The sequence below is a fragment of the Salmo salar genome, chromosome ssa13 (genome assembly GCF_905237065.1).
Source record: "Salmo salar chromosome ssa13, Ssal_v3.1, whole genome shotgun sequence".
Classification (NCBI taxonomy): domain Eukaryota; kingdom Metazoa; phylum Chordata; class Actinopteri; order Salmoniformes; family Salmonidae; genus Salmo; species Salmo salar.
Genome location: NC_059454.1, coordinates 5991953 through 6007626, shown reverse-complemented (window position 1 = coordinate 6007626; position 15674 = coordinate 5991953). Strand labels below are relative to the sequence as shown.

Here is a 15674-nt window from a genome sequence, read left to right as displayed (position 1 = left end):
TGATAAGACAGCCAAGACGTTGGACCGATAAGACAGCCAAGACGTCGGACTGATAAGACAGCCAAGACGTCGGGCCGATAAGACAGCCAAGATGCCGGGCCGATAAGACAGCAAAGACGTCGGACCGATAAGACAGCCAAGACGTCGGACCGATAAGACAGCAAAGACGTCGGACCGATAAGATAGCCAAGACGTCGGACCGATAAGACAGCCAAGACGTCGGACCGATAAGACAGCCAAGACGCCGGGCCGATAAGACAGCCAAGATGCCGGGCCGATAAGACAGCCAAGACGCCGGGCCGATAAGACAGCCAAGACATCGGCCAATAAGACGGAGTTGCACAAGACAAGGGAAGGTGTTGTGGGTGATGATTAGTTAGTAAATTAAGCCAATGAGTAATGATTCTCCCAGCACTCTGTATTGACTAACGAAGGCCAAGTTCAATGCGTTGGTCCACCAGACCTCCCGCACATTTGGGAACGATATTGGTAGTTGCTATTCGAGATCCTTGGGACCCCATTGAAGTTGAAATGTAAAATGGTTAAGGTTAGGATTAGGGACCTTTCAAGGTTCCCAGATAGCACTAACCAAACGTTTGAAAGCTCGCTGTGGCCCCCTCCATGATGTTGCACCAATGAAGTGATGTGATTTTTGATCCTGTGCTTTCTCTGCAAGGGTTTAGTAACAATAGTTTTGATTTTCTCTTGTCAGGATTAAGCTGTCCCAATTTATATGATTTTCCACTCTACTCGAATTCACCCTTTGGGTGGCCTCTGGAATCAAACCAGCAACCCTGGCGGTCCAAGCGTCATGCCATGCTCTATCAAACTAAGCAATATAGGACTACCAGTTGTTCACACATAGTGTCATTCCTTCGTTGGAGAATTTTTACCAAAATTAGAGTATACCCACTTCTCCACGCATCCTTACAGCACTGACTATGCTCCATAAAATCATTGACACCGTTTCCACTTCTGCTGCATACATCACATCACCTATAGCAACATGGGTGCACGGTATGCTCCCTCCTCCCTCTCATCTGGTCGACTCCTCGACGCATTACTACACGTAGCCTAGCACACACATCCACTGCGGATAAATGGCTTTATTGATCAATATATTAACTGCGCTTATTTATATGGAGAGGGGGGGGGGGACGCTAGAATGCACAACAAGAACACTGGATGATGGCAAATAAATGAATCTATATAGACTTACCCAGGAGCACACTGGTTTTATCCATGTACATAGCGCAGCAAAACACAAATCCAGTCATTAAAAAAACCGAACGGGAGAGAGAATCTCCCAATCGCGACGGAATAAGAACCTAGGCGATGGGACCGAGCCACACAGTTAAGGCTGTATTCCTAAAGCAATCCCCGGATGTTCTGTCTGCCACCGAAGAACAGACAGCGAGACTACATTTAAAAAATATATATATATAGGTTAAAATATGTAGGTTAAATGGCTGTGAACGGGGAAAGGCAGTCGGGATGGCCCTCCCTGGTCGTCAGAGCGCCGGGCGGAATGACAGCGTCGGTTCAGCAGCGGCGGCGGCAGCATCCTCTGCTCACTAGGTCAAGCAGCAACACAACGATATCCTTTAAACGATAGTCTTACAAATGCGGTGCATGATACACGATTAATAATCCATCAATCAATGTAGACAATTGTATTAAAAAAAAAATAATAATAATAATTAAAAAACGTCAGCGTCAACGGATTTAATAAAATAAAAATATATATTGTGTTGCTTTGCAGCCCCCGTCTCTCTCTCCTCTCCGCTGCTGTCCTAGTAACACAGCGCCAGAGTGCAGCATCATATTGCCAGTGGAATCACATGCATTATGACCCCAGCCAGCCAGCCGAGCCTCCCTCCCCCTTCTCCCTCTCCCTCTCCTCTCTCCCTCCCCCTTCTTCCTCTCCTCTCTCCCTCTCCTCTCTCTCTCCCTCCCCCTTCTCCCTCTCCTCCCGTCTCTCCATCCATCTACCTCACTCCGACATCCTCACTCTCTCTCTCTGTGTCTTTTTTTTTCAGTTTCCTTGACAACAAATTAGCGGTAGACTATATTTGTTTTGGTTCTATATCAGAAGGAAGGCACAGTGATGCCGAAACGTTGATAAATACACCAATTAAATTGCTCTACATTTATACCTGGCGTAATGCGACTTTCTTTATTTTAAATTTTTTGAAGAGTCTAAATCAGAACACAACACTTGTAGACAGACATGCTAGCGCATTGTCTAATGAAATATGCATCACGGCGGATAGCTGGATTTTCAGCCGAGCTACAATGGATAAATGATCATTTCTGTAGCTCCTCGTTAACTTGCTGTGACGTCATTGTCCTTATTGACGGCGCAGTCTCTTCTTATTCATTTGTTCAGATCCAGATGGGTTGTTTGGTTCAGACAGGATTAAAGGACTTGGATTGAAACACACAACACACACACACACAACACATACTAACATACACAACACATACACACAACACACACACACACACACACACACACACACACACACACACACACACACACACTAACATCAACACACACACACACACACACACACACACACTAACATCAACACACACACACACACACACACACACACACACACACACACACACACACACACACACACACACACACACACACACACACACACACACACACACACACACAATAGAACTAGTCCTCAATGTAAGACCTGTAAGGTTATATAGATACTAGCTACTTCTATTGTCATAGTGCTGCTCAGTGTGTGTGTGTGTGTGTGTGTGTGTGTGTGTGTGTATGAGAGTGAGAGAGAGAGAGAGAGAGAGAGGAGAGAGAGAGAGAGACGCATGTGTGGGTGTCATAGATAGTGGGAATTATAAACCTCCACCTCCACCCCTCCTTCTCCCTCTCCTTGGCCCGTGTCGGGTCACCCTGCTGGGGGTGCTGAATGAGCAGCTCAGCCCTGCAGCCCTGGCTCTCTCTGACGCCACTAAATGGAGAGATTTACCCTCTTGATTTCCCCAGAGAGAGTGCCATCTGCCCACTGTCACCACGCCACTAACACACACACACACACACACACACACACACACACGCACGCACACACACACACACACACACACACACATACACATATACACACACACAAACACACACTAAGCATGACAATGGAACATGTGACACCCTGCAACATGCTAATGTTAAATGAGAGAAACACATGACACGTGGTCTATTGTACCATCACCACCACCATCACCACCATCATCACCACCATCACCCCCATCACCACATACACACCATCAACCCCCACACCATCACCACCATCATCACCACCATCACCCCCATCACCACATACACACCATCAACCCCCACACCATCACCACCATCAGCACATACACACCATCACCACCATCAACCCCCACACCATCACCACCATCACCACCGTCACCACCACCACCACACCATCACCACCATCAGAACATACACACCAGCACCACCACCACCACCACCATCACCACATACACACCATCAATCCCCACACCATCACCACCACACCATCACCACCACACCATCACCACCATCAGAACATACACACCATCACCACCATCACCATCACCACCACCACCATCACCACATACACACCATCAACCCCCACACCATCACCACCACACCATCACCACCATCAGCACATACACACCATCACCACCATCACCACCACCACCACCATCATCAACCCCCACACCATCACCACCACACCATCACCACCATAAGCACATACATACCATCACCACCATCACCACACCACCACCATCATCACCACCACCATCATCAACATCACCACCATCACCATCCCCACCACCATCATCACCATCATCACCACCATCATCACCATCACCACCACCATCATCACCACCACCATCATCACCACCACCATCATCACCATCACACCATCACCACCATCAGCACATACACACCATCACCACCATCAACCCCCACACCATCACCACCATCACCACCACACCATCACCACCGTCACCATCACCACCACACCATCACCACATACACACCATCATTAACACCATCACCACCATCATCACCACCACCATCATCACCACCATCCCCACCACCATCATCACCATCATCACCACCACCATCATCATCATCACCACCACCATCACCATCATCACCACCACCATCATCACCACCATCATCACCACCACCACCACCATCATCATCACCACCATCATCACCACCATCACCACCAAAACCACCATCACCCCCATCACCACCCCCATCACCACCCCCATCATCACCACCATCATCGCCATCACCACCACCACCATCATCACCATCATCACCATCATCACCACCATCACCATCACCCCCCACCACACACACACCATCACCACCATCACCCCCACCATACACACACAACATCACCCCCCACACACACCATCACCCCCACCACACACACACCATCACCAACATCACCACACACACACCATCATCCCCCACCACACACCACCACACACACATCATCACCACCCCACCACACACACACACCATCATCACCACCACCACCACACACACCACCATCACCCCCACCACCACACACCCACCATCACCCCCCACCACACACACACCATCACCCCCCACCACACACACACACACCATCACCCCCCACCACACACCACACACCATCACCCCCCACCACACACCATCACCCCCCACCACACACCATCACCCCCCACCACACACACCATCACCCCCCACCACACACCATCACCCCCCCACCACACACCATCACCCCCCACACACACACACATCACCCCCCACCACACACAATCACCCCCCACCACACACCATCACCCCACACCACACACCATCACCCCCACCACACACCATCACCCCCACCACACACACCATCACCCCCCACCACACACCATCACCCCCCACCACACAGCATCACCCCCCCACCACACACCATCACCCCCCACCACACACACACCATCACCCCCCACCACACACCATCACCCCTACTTATGCGGCTCAGGGATTCGAACCAACGAACATTCGGTTACTGGCCCAAAGCTCTTAACGGCTAGGCTACCTACCTCTGTCTCAAAAATATGGAACACACCATGTACTGATCACACTGGAAGGCTGTTCCTTCTCTTGACTGCCAATAGGTGCTATGTAAGATGGCACCGGAGAGGATTTGCTTTGCTTTGCAACTTATTTTTTTACTTATTTTGTACATAATGTTGCCGCTACCGTCTCTTACGACCGAAAATAACTTCTAGACATCAGGACTGTGATTACTCACCACGGACTGGTAGAATCCTATTTTTCCTTTTACGACTCTGACGAGACCGACGCAAAGGATACACTGCTTCCTCGGGAACAGGCCCCCGATCCCCGTGATCTGCGTGAAGAGGAGGCGGAGAAAGAGGGGGGCGAAGGTTGGGCTGCCTTCTGAGAATTCGTAGGCGATCGAATAAACCCCCACTTCCCTCCATTCTGCTAGAAAACGTGCAATCTTTGGACAATAAAATCGACGAGTTACGCGGTTACTACTACCCACGAGTTACTACCAACGGGACTTTAAAAAACTGTAACATCTTATGCTTCAAGAAGTCATAGCTGAATGACGACAACATCAACATACAGCTGGCTGGTTATTTAAAACTAAAAGCATATTTACCTAGCTCTGTGGAGATCCTAGGAACCTCAAGAGTTAACCAATCCTATGAATGGGTTAGGAACCTCAAGAGTTAACCAATCCTATGAATGGGTTAGGCAACTCAGGTGTCTAGACTTCAACAGCAAAGCTAGATAAGACGGAAGTTTATAAAGTTGGGCCTTGTAAACAAAAAGGGAATAATGTAGAGATATACGTGTCTATAGTGAAGTCCCAGCCAACCTTTTGATACAGGATGCAGTACTGAGTATCAAAACTATCACCTGTAACAAAACAAAGGTGTCACGCCCTGACCTGAGAGGGTCGTTTTTCTCTGTTTGGTTTGGTCAGGGTGTGACATGGGGTGGGCATTCTGTGTTATATTTCTATGTTGGTTTTTTCCTTTGATTGGCCTAGTATGGTTTCCAATCAGAGGCAGCTCTCTATCGTTGTTTCTGATTGGGAATCATACTTAGGCAGCCCTTTTTCCTTCCTTCTGTTGAGGGATCTTGTTTTTGTATTGCTGTTAGTAGCCTGCAAGACTTTTCTTTCGTTGTGTTTTTTTTTTTTTGCTGGTTCACCGTTAAATAAAATATGATGAAACCCAACACACGCTGCGCCTTGGTCTACCCACAACGACGAACGTCACAAAAGGGCACTATGGTAGATGGCATCCAAAGGTTTAAGAGTAATAGCAGGCTGCACTTTGATTAATAATATAAACATAATCAAGAAAAGATTTGTAAAAAGTTGACTGAATAATTTGCTTCCTACTGCTTAGAGAAAAACACAATCTGTTTCTGTAGAAAAAAAGCTAACTTTAAATCTTAGCTTCTTAACCAACTCATCTATATGTTTTTAAAAAAACATCAAATCTACATCAATCCAAAAGCCTAAGTATTTACATGGAGGAACACGTTTAATCAGAGAACCATCTAATGAGCGAACATGTAGTTAATCTGAAACGTTCAACGAGAGTTTAAAAACAACATGTATTTAGTTCTGCAAAAAATAAAACAAGTGGGGTTATTGAGCCAATCATGATAGGCGCTACACACTTAAGCAGACTGGGATTCAATTGATCAGCCCCTGTGGATTTCTTGTTGTCTATTGCTAGCAAAATCATCCAGGATGTATTTTTCCTGTATATAAACTAAAAGAAAACCTTTGACTATAATTTCTCTGATCATTAAGCAAGATTCCCCTATCAGCATCCTGCCCAGTATCATTGTGAAAAAAGCTTAGAAGTTCTTTAAAAGAGATAGTCTGCTGAAATAAAATGGTGATTAAATGCATCAATGATGGCATTATTTGTCCGTAATGAGGCCAGTGTCTGAATTCATTTGTTGTGGCAGAAAGGAGGAGGTAGCATTTTTCCAGAATTTAGCCGGTTTCCCAATACAATCCGAAGAAGCAGTTACATAATAATCAGATTTTGCCTTTCGGATTTGTCTCACACAATGATTCCTCAGTTGCTTTAAAGCTTTTACCAGTTCTAGCCTTGACCCAAGCATCATCTCTTTTATGAATGACTTCTGATAATTCCGGAGTGTACCAGGCATTCCATCTACCTTTTAACCCTTCGTTTTTTTGAAGGGAGCATAATTATCCACAATAGTATTAAAGACATCTGATAAAAAAAGTCTAAAAGCTAAATCAGGTTCAGGGATAGCTGAAATAAATAAAAGTCACAAAAAATCAATAAATGTCACTAAAATAAAGATTATGTAAAAAAAAAAAAAAACCTGTTCATTGAAGATTTACAGTTCCTCTTTGTGATGACACAAGGCTTAGGTTTTTGTATTCTCACATCTCTAACACAAACAACTTGGCAATGGTCACTAATATCTGGTGTAGTCGTTAGAATAAGATCAATCAAAGTTGACTTTAAAGGATCACTAGGGTTTGGCCGTGTAGACTTAGTCACCAGCTGGGTTTAGGTTTAGATCATTACACATGTCTTTTAGATTGTCTGACGCCTGCATATTTCCCCAATCATAATTGAAGTCACCCAGGATAATAACTTCTGATTTAGTAAAAGACGACAACAAACTAGTTAACAAAGGTTAGCCAAGGGATGACGGTAAAAGTTATGGATACAGGAATAATAAGTATACTTTTTTATTTCTCTTTATCTGTTGTGTCCTTTTTTGCTAGACATCTACTTTCAGTCCTGCCTGTTTACTAACTTGGTGTGTGAACTGCTGACTGCTCTTCATTGGCTAGATAGTTGACGGACGCATCAACCAGGATCAAGAGGCAGGGTTATTTGTGACTTGTTTTGGTAATCAGAGGCTGTATTGGAGAGGGTGTGGTTTTCTGAGTGTATATATTTATGTATGCTTCATTGTATAACTAGAGGACTCCTGATATCTCCAAGAGCGATAAGTAAATATATTTGTTGTCTTTATCTGTTGTGGTCTAGTATTGTATTTTTGCTACTTTTCAGTGCTTCCTGTTTTCCCAGTGTCCAACTTGGTGTGTGAACTGCTGACTGCTCATAAACACTTTTTACACATTTTGTTGTGTTACAAAAGTGGAATTAAAATGAGATTTAATTGTACATTTTGTTCAATGATCTACACAAAATGCTCTGTAATGTCATAGTGGAAGAAAAAAATGAAATAGCTAACAAACGTTTGACAATCCTATCCAAGCTATTAGACAGGCTAGCTGCATCGTCAAAAGTGGCTATTGTAACAAATGTGCATTTTGTTCTTATTTAAAGGTTAGGGTTAGGCATTATGGTTAGCAGTGTGGTTAAGGTTAGGGTTAGGCATTACGGTTAGCAGTGTGGTTAAGGTTAGGGTTAGGCATTATGGTTAGCAGTGTGGTTAAGGTTAGGGTTAGGCATTATGGTTAGCAGTGTGGTTAAGGTTAGGGTTAGGCATTATGGTTAGCAGTGTGGTTAAGGTTAGGGTTAGGCATTACAGTTAGCAGTGTGGTTAAGGTTAGGGTTAGGCATTACGGTTAGCAGTGTGGTTAAGGTTAGGGTTAGGCATTACGGTTAGCAGTGTGGTTAAGGTTAGGGTTAGCAGTGTGGTTAAGGTTAGGGTTAGGCATTATGGTTAGCAGTGTGGTTAAGGTTATGGTTAGCAGTGTGGTTAAGGTTAGGGTTAGGCATTATGGTTAGCAGTGTGGTTAAGGTTAAGTTTAGCAGTGTGGTTAAGGTTAGGGTTAGGTTTAAAATCAGATTTGATGACTTTGCGGCTGTGCCAGCTAGTGACCACTCTGTAAGAGCTGCGTCCAGGGCAAGATTCATTATGAAAAACGCTAACCTAATTACAGATCATTTAGAAAAACTAGATGAATACTTCTTGGATTACTTTTAAATTCAGAAAGGATGTTTGTGAGAGAAAAAAAATACATTACGACACATTTCTGTTATCTGACATTCAATTCAGCAAATAGGCGAAAGGAGTTTAAGTTTGTTCCACCCGAGCGAGCCTGACCACCAATCAGAGACCACTATGATGGCACACCAAATGATGACCACCAATCAGAGACCACTATGATGGCACACCAAATGATGACCACCAATCAGAGACCACTATGATGACACACCAAATGATGACCACCAATCAGAGACCACTAATGATGACACACCAAATGATGACCACCAATCAGAGACCACTATGATGGCACACCAAATGATGACCACCAATCAGAGACCACTATGATGACACACCAAATGATGACCACCAATCAGAGACCACTAATGATGACACACCAAATGATGACCACCAATCAGAGACCACTATGATGACACACCAAATGATGACCACCAATCAGAGACCACAATGATGACACACCAAATGATGACCACCAATCAGAGACCACTATGATGACACGCCAAATGATGACCACCAATCAGAGACCACTATGATGGCACACCAAATGATGACCACCAATCAGAGACCACTATGATGACACACCAAATGATGACCACCAATCAGAGACCACTAATGATGACACACCAAATGATGACCACCAATCAGAGACCACTATGATGGCACACCAAATGATGACCACCAATCAGAGACCACTATGATGACACACCAAATGATGACCACCAATCAGAGACCACTAATGATGACACACCAAATGATGACCACCAATCAGAGACCACTATGATGACACACCAAATGATGACCACCAATCAGAGACCACAATGATGACACACCAAATGATGACCACCAATCAGAGACCACTATGATGACACGCCAAATGATGACCACCAATCAGAGACCACTATGATGACACGCCAAATGATGACCACCAATCAGAGACCACTAATGATGACCGACCAAATGATGACCACCAATCAGAGACCACTATGATGACACGCCAAATGATGACCACCAATCAGAGACCACTAATGATGACCCACCAAATGATGACCACCAATCAGAGACCACTAATGATGACACACCAAATGATGACCACCAATCAGAGACCACTATGATGACACACCAAATGATGACCACCAATCAGAGACCACTATGATGACACACCAAATGATGACCACCAATCAGAGACCACTAATGATGACACACCAAATGATGACCACCAATCAGAGACCACTATGATGACACGCCAAATGATGACCACTAATCAGAGACCACTATGATGACACACCAAATGATGACCACCAATCAGAGACCACTATGATGACACACCAAATGAGTTTGATGCATCCTTTTGGCTTCTTCTAATGCTTTTTAAGGGAAAAGTAATACAAATGTAACTAAAAGTAATCAGATTACGTAACTGAGTTTGGGTAATGCAAAAGTTATGCTACTGATTACAATTATGGACAGGTAACTAGTAAAGGATTACATTTAGAAAGTAACTTACCCAACCCTGAAAACCCCTTTATATCTCAAATATAATCACAGCAATCTTCGCAGGTTGTACGCTATTAGGATAAATGGGATTTGGGCTTAAAGCTAGAATCCTTAGTTGCTACATCAATTTTGTATTTATTTTTATTAAAGAAATTACAGTTTATCTACCCATTTGATTGTCGAAGAATATAACTTTTATAAATGCCTCATGAGCTTATTAGTTCAACTGTCACATTCCATGAGGACCCCTAAAATAGAAACTTGTTTTACTCCAGTGTTCGTAATACAATGTAAATGTAAACAAACACATTATAGCCTCATATCACCATTAAAACTATACTATTGATATCATTAATGGTTAGTCCGTGCATCCATAGCTCTGTCTAGGAATGTGAGCGTGGTTACATTTCTCCAGACCGATCCCTCAGCTTCTTTACCTAAACAGATGTGAGATGACCGCTTTGTTATTGTTTCAACTAAGGATTTAAGCATTAAATACACATTAAATCTCCCAAGCTGTGATTTGGCCTTAAATACACGTAAAAATTCAAAAGCTGTGATTTGGCCTTAAAAATACATTAGCCAGCCAGACAGACAACCAACGAGACAGCCAGACAGACAACCAGCCAGCGAGACAGCCAGATAGAAAATCAGCCAGACAGCCATCCAGCCAGACTGACAGCCACACATCCAGATAGCCAGTTAGCCAGCCAGCCAGCCAGACAGCCAGACTGACAGCCACACATCCAGATAGCCAGTTAGCCAGCCAGCCAGACAGCCATCCAGCCAGACTGACAGCCACACATCCAGATAGCCAGCCAGCCAGCCAGCCAGCCAGCCATCCAGCCAGACTGACAGCCACACATCCAGATAGCCAGTTAGCCAGCAGCCAGCCAGCCATCCAGCCAGACTGACATCAATCTCTTTGCATCTACATGAACTGAAGGTGAACCAATGAATAGATCCCCTCAAACACTGCAGCACACATGTGTTAAAAATGTGTGCCCATGTGTGTGTGTGTGCGCTCGTTTGTATGTGTGTGTGTGTACTCGTTTGTGTGTGTGTGTGTGTGTGTGTGTGTGTGTGTGTGTGTGTGTGTGTGTGTGTGTGTGTGTGTGTGTGTGTGTGTGTGTGTGTGTGTGTGTGTGTGCGTGCTTATTTGACCTTGTAATGTTTGAAGCTGAGCTGTCTGGGCAGTCACCATCACGATGAGCTGTCTCACCCTCTCCCCCTTTCTCTCTCACCCAACTGTCTCAGCCATAGAATGGTCTCACCCTCTCCCCCCTCTCTCCCTCTCCCTCTCCCCCTCTCTCTCTCCCTCTCCCCCTCTATTCCTCACTCTCTCTCCCTCCCCAAACTCCTCCCCTTCTCTCTCCCCTCCCTCTCTCCCTCTCCTCTCTCTCCTCACTCTTTCTCTCCCCCTCTCCCCCCTCTCTCTCCTTTCTCTCTCCTCTCTCTCTCCCCCTCTCTCTCCTCTCTCTCTCCTCCCTCTCTCCCTCTCCCTCTTCTCACTCTCTCTCCCCCCTCTCCCCCTCTCTCTCCTTTCTCTCTCTCTCTCTCTCTCTCTCTCTCTCTCTCTCTTCTCTCTCCCCCTTCTCTCCTCCTTCTCTCTCTCATCCCCCCTCTCCCCCTCTCTCTCCTTTCTCTCTCCTCTCTCTCCCTCTCCCCCTCTCTCTCCTCTCTCTCTCCCCCTCTCTCCTCCTTCTCTCTCTCATCCCCCTCTCCCCCTCTCTCTCCTTTCTCTCTCCTCTCTTTCCCTCTCCCCCTCTCTCTCCTCTCCCTCTCTCTCTCTCCCCCCTCTCTCCTCCTTCTCTCTCCCCCCTCTCTCTCTCTCTCTCTCCTCTCTCCCCACATGCTGTTAAAACAAACACATGACCAAAAGGCTTTTTCACAACTTGCAGCTTTGCAGCAAAAGAGACCATCATCTAGTTTATGTCATTTGTTGTTGTTGTTGTTGTTTACTTATTGTTGTTTACATAATGATAGGCATCAGAAGCCATGTACAATACCGTTTTTCACAGTACAGGGGGCTTATCATAGCTTCCTCTGTAGGATAGCGTGCAGGAGTTAGTGGTTATGACACACACACACACACACACACACACACACACACACACACACACACCGCTATCTAACCATCTAATCAAATGCAGCAGAACAAATCCGTCCCCAGTGAAAGGTCAGAGGAGAAGAGGAGTTCAAAACAGAGACAGAGACCAACAGTAATTTCAACTAGCCAGTGAACCTACAGCAATACTGACGCTACTAGTTAGAAGGCCTGCCTGCAGCAATATCCAGTTTGATGTATATAAGTTATACTAAATGTCTATTTTGTCTTCTAAAGTGTTAATAAGATCGAGAAATCTCAAGAGGTTCCTAATGGCTGGGAATGGGGCTTGGGTTAGGTGTAAACGGGGCTTGGGTTAGGTGCAAATGGGGCCTGGGTTAGGTGCAAATGGGGCTTGGGTTAGGTGCAAATGGGACCTGGGTTAGGTGTAAACGGGGCCTGGGTTAGGTGTAAACGGGGCTTGGGTTAGGTGCAAATGGGGCCTGGGTTAGGTGCAAATGGGGCTTGGGTTAGGTGTGAATGGGGCTTGGGTTAGGTGTAAACTGGGGCCTGGGTTAGGTGTAAACGGGGCTTGGGTAAGGTGTAAATGGGGCCTGGGTTAGGTGTAAATGGGGCTTGGGTTAGGTGTGAATGGGGCTTGGGTTAGGTGTAAATGGGGCCTGGGTTAGGTGTAAATGGGGCTTGGGTTAGGTGAGAATGGGGCTTGGGTTAGGTGTAAATGGGGCCTGGGTTAGGTGTAAACGGGGCTTGGGTTAGGTGTAAATGGGGCCTGGGTTAGGTGTAAACGGGGCTTGGGTTAGGTGAGAATGGGGCATGGGTTAGGTGTAAACGGGGTTTGGGTTAGGTGTAAACGGGGCCTGGGTTAGGTGTAAATGGGGCTTGGGTTAGGTGTGAAAGGGCTTGGGTTAGGTGTAAATGGGGCCTGGGTTAGGTGTAAATGGGACCTGGGTTAGGTGTAAACGGGCCTGGGTTAGGTGTAAATGGGGCCTGGGTTAGGTGTAAACGGGGCTTGGGTTAGGTGCAAATGGGGCCTGGGTTAGGTGCAAATGGGGCTTGGGTTAGGTGTGAATGGGGCTTGGGTTAGGTGTAAACTGGGGCCTGGGTTAGGTGTAAACGGGGCTTGGGTAAGGTGTAAATGGGGCTTGGGTTAGGTGTAAATGGGGCCTGGGTTAGGTGTAAACGGGGCTTGGGTTAGGTGTAAATGGGGCCTGGGTTAGGTGTAAACGGGGCTTGGGTTAGGTGTAAATGGGGTCTGGGTTAGGTGTAAACGGGGCTTGGGTTAGGTGAGAATGGGGCATGGGTTAGGTGTAAACGGGGTTTGGGTTAGGTGTAAACGGGGCCTGGGTTAGGTGTGAAAGGGCTTGGGTTAGGTGTAAATGGGGCCTGGGTTAGGTGTAAATGGGGCTTGGGTTAGGTGTAAATGGGGCCTGGGTTAGGTGTAAATGGGGCCTGGGTTAGGTGTGAATGGGGCTTGGGTTAGGTGTAAATGGGGCCTGAGTTAGGTGTAAATGGAGCCTGGGTTAGGTGTAAATGGGGCCTGGGTTAGGTGTGAATGGGGTCAGGGTTAGATTCAGAGTTACATTCATTGTGTCCCAGCTATTATTGTCCCATGGTGTGTGCTGATGGGAATGCCACTGCTTTGTTGCAGAGAGAATGGATTGAAATGTACAGATGTCGTACCTTAACTTGATCACTCGTTTGTCACTGAGAATTCTCCTGCTGCATCATAAAATTCAGATCAGATAGATATTGGTCTCCACTAGGCTACAACATACAAGTGTCAAGTGTATCCTACGGTAACAAAAGAACTGTCGAATTTGAGTTCAGTTGTGGCCTGGGTTGGTCTAGTGTTTAGGGACGTAGCCTTCAGCATATAAACCTACCGATATCGACGTGGGTTCGATTCTGGCCAATGCCCTTCTGGCACAAATAACAACAATACCCACAGTTGACTTGATTTAGTTACACATTTAAAGTATGGACAGTCCAGGGATATATTATCCCTGATGTTGATATGAAGAGAGCATACCAGACACTGTTGATAACATAAATAGGAAACTAATAAAAATAATAACAGTAGGCTATGCAAATATTAGTTTCCGTTCATTCTAAGAGTCGGGTAAATTTCCACAATAGACAAGGAAATGCTTTAATCCGACTGTACGGAATGCAAGTCCCACCCCCCAAAAAAAATCATCCAAATGTATTTTTATTTAACAGAAAGGCCTTGTGAACCTTCGTGTGCCTTAATTACAAACTCGTCTGAAGTCTGTAAATATGAACAAACGTAAAATCACAATGCTGTTTAGCCACGGAGAAAATACAGAATCTTGCCTAGCCGTGATTGTTTGAGATAACGTGGGGTGCGGCCCGGGACATTCACCAGAAAGACAGACACTCTGGTTTCTCTGTCAAAATGGCACTTCCTGTTCTCTTTCTACTGCAAATATTCTGAAAGATCCATAGCTAATTAATTGTATTTACTCATATTTTCAGCATGAATGACAGGCAAAGTGTTGCCTTGAAAATGACACAAAAGTCAATCAGAAAAGGAAGTCTAGGTTGAAGCTGAGAGGGAAGGATTATTTAAGAGTTTCAGTCTGCTCTGAATCATCCTTCATACACGGATAAGAGTCTACAGTTAAAATGCCAAGATAGCAGCTACATGGTACATACAGTATGTTATTGTCTCAATTGTATCAAAGTCATTTTCATTGCTAGCTATTGTTAGCTAGATAGCTAGCTAAACAGTTGCATTTAGGTAACGTTAGTCAGCTAGCTGAGCTGGCCAGCTGCACAGCTCGATTATGCTGGTAGCTAGCCAACTAGCTAAATGGGTTATGTTGATTGCTGAGGTGCTAAGCCATGCACTGACATGGCCCGCTACCAAAACCTGCGGGCTTTCCTTCACTGCAGCCAACGTGAGTAAAACATTTTAAACGTTGTTAACCCTCGCAAGGCTGCCGGCCCAGACGGGATCCCCGGCCGCATCCTCAGAGCATGCGCAGACCAGCTTGCTGGTGTGTTTACAGACATATTCAATCAAACCCTATCCCAGTCTGCTGTTTCCACATG

At 45.6% G+C, this 15674-nt stretch overlaps 1 protein-coding gene across 2 annotated transcripts in view; it reads right to left on the bottom strand.

Annotated features, from left to right (window-relative positions):
• The window catches only part of LOC106566349 (FYVE, RhoGEF and PH domain-containing protein 1), a 167209-nt gene that overhangs the window by 119431 nt on the left and 32104 nt on the right, over window positions 1–15674 (bottom strand). The window contains exon 1 of one of the 2 annotated variants that reach the window (XM_045692847.1): window positions 1220–1840. The exons of the other annotated variant lie outside the window; for it this stretch is intronic. Within the exon in view, the coding sequence (XP_045548803.1) occupies window positions 1220–1277 (58 nt within the window). The 5' untranslated portion in view covers window positions 1278–1840. Of the gene's footprint in view, window positions 1–1219; window positions 1841–15674 lie in introns of those variants that run through there. 2 annotated transcript variants of the gene reach the window in all.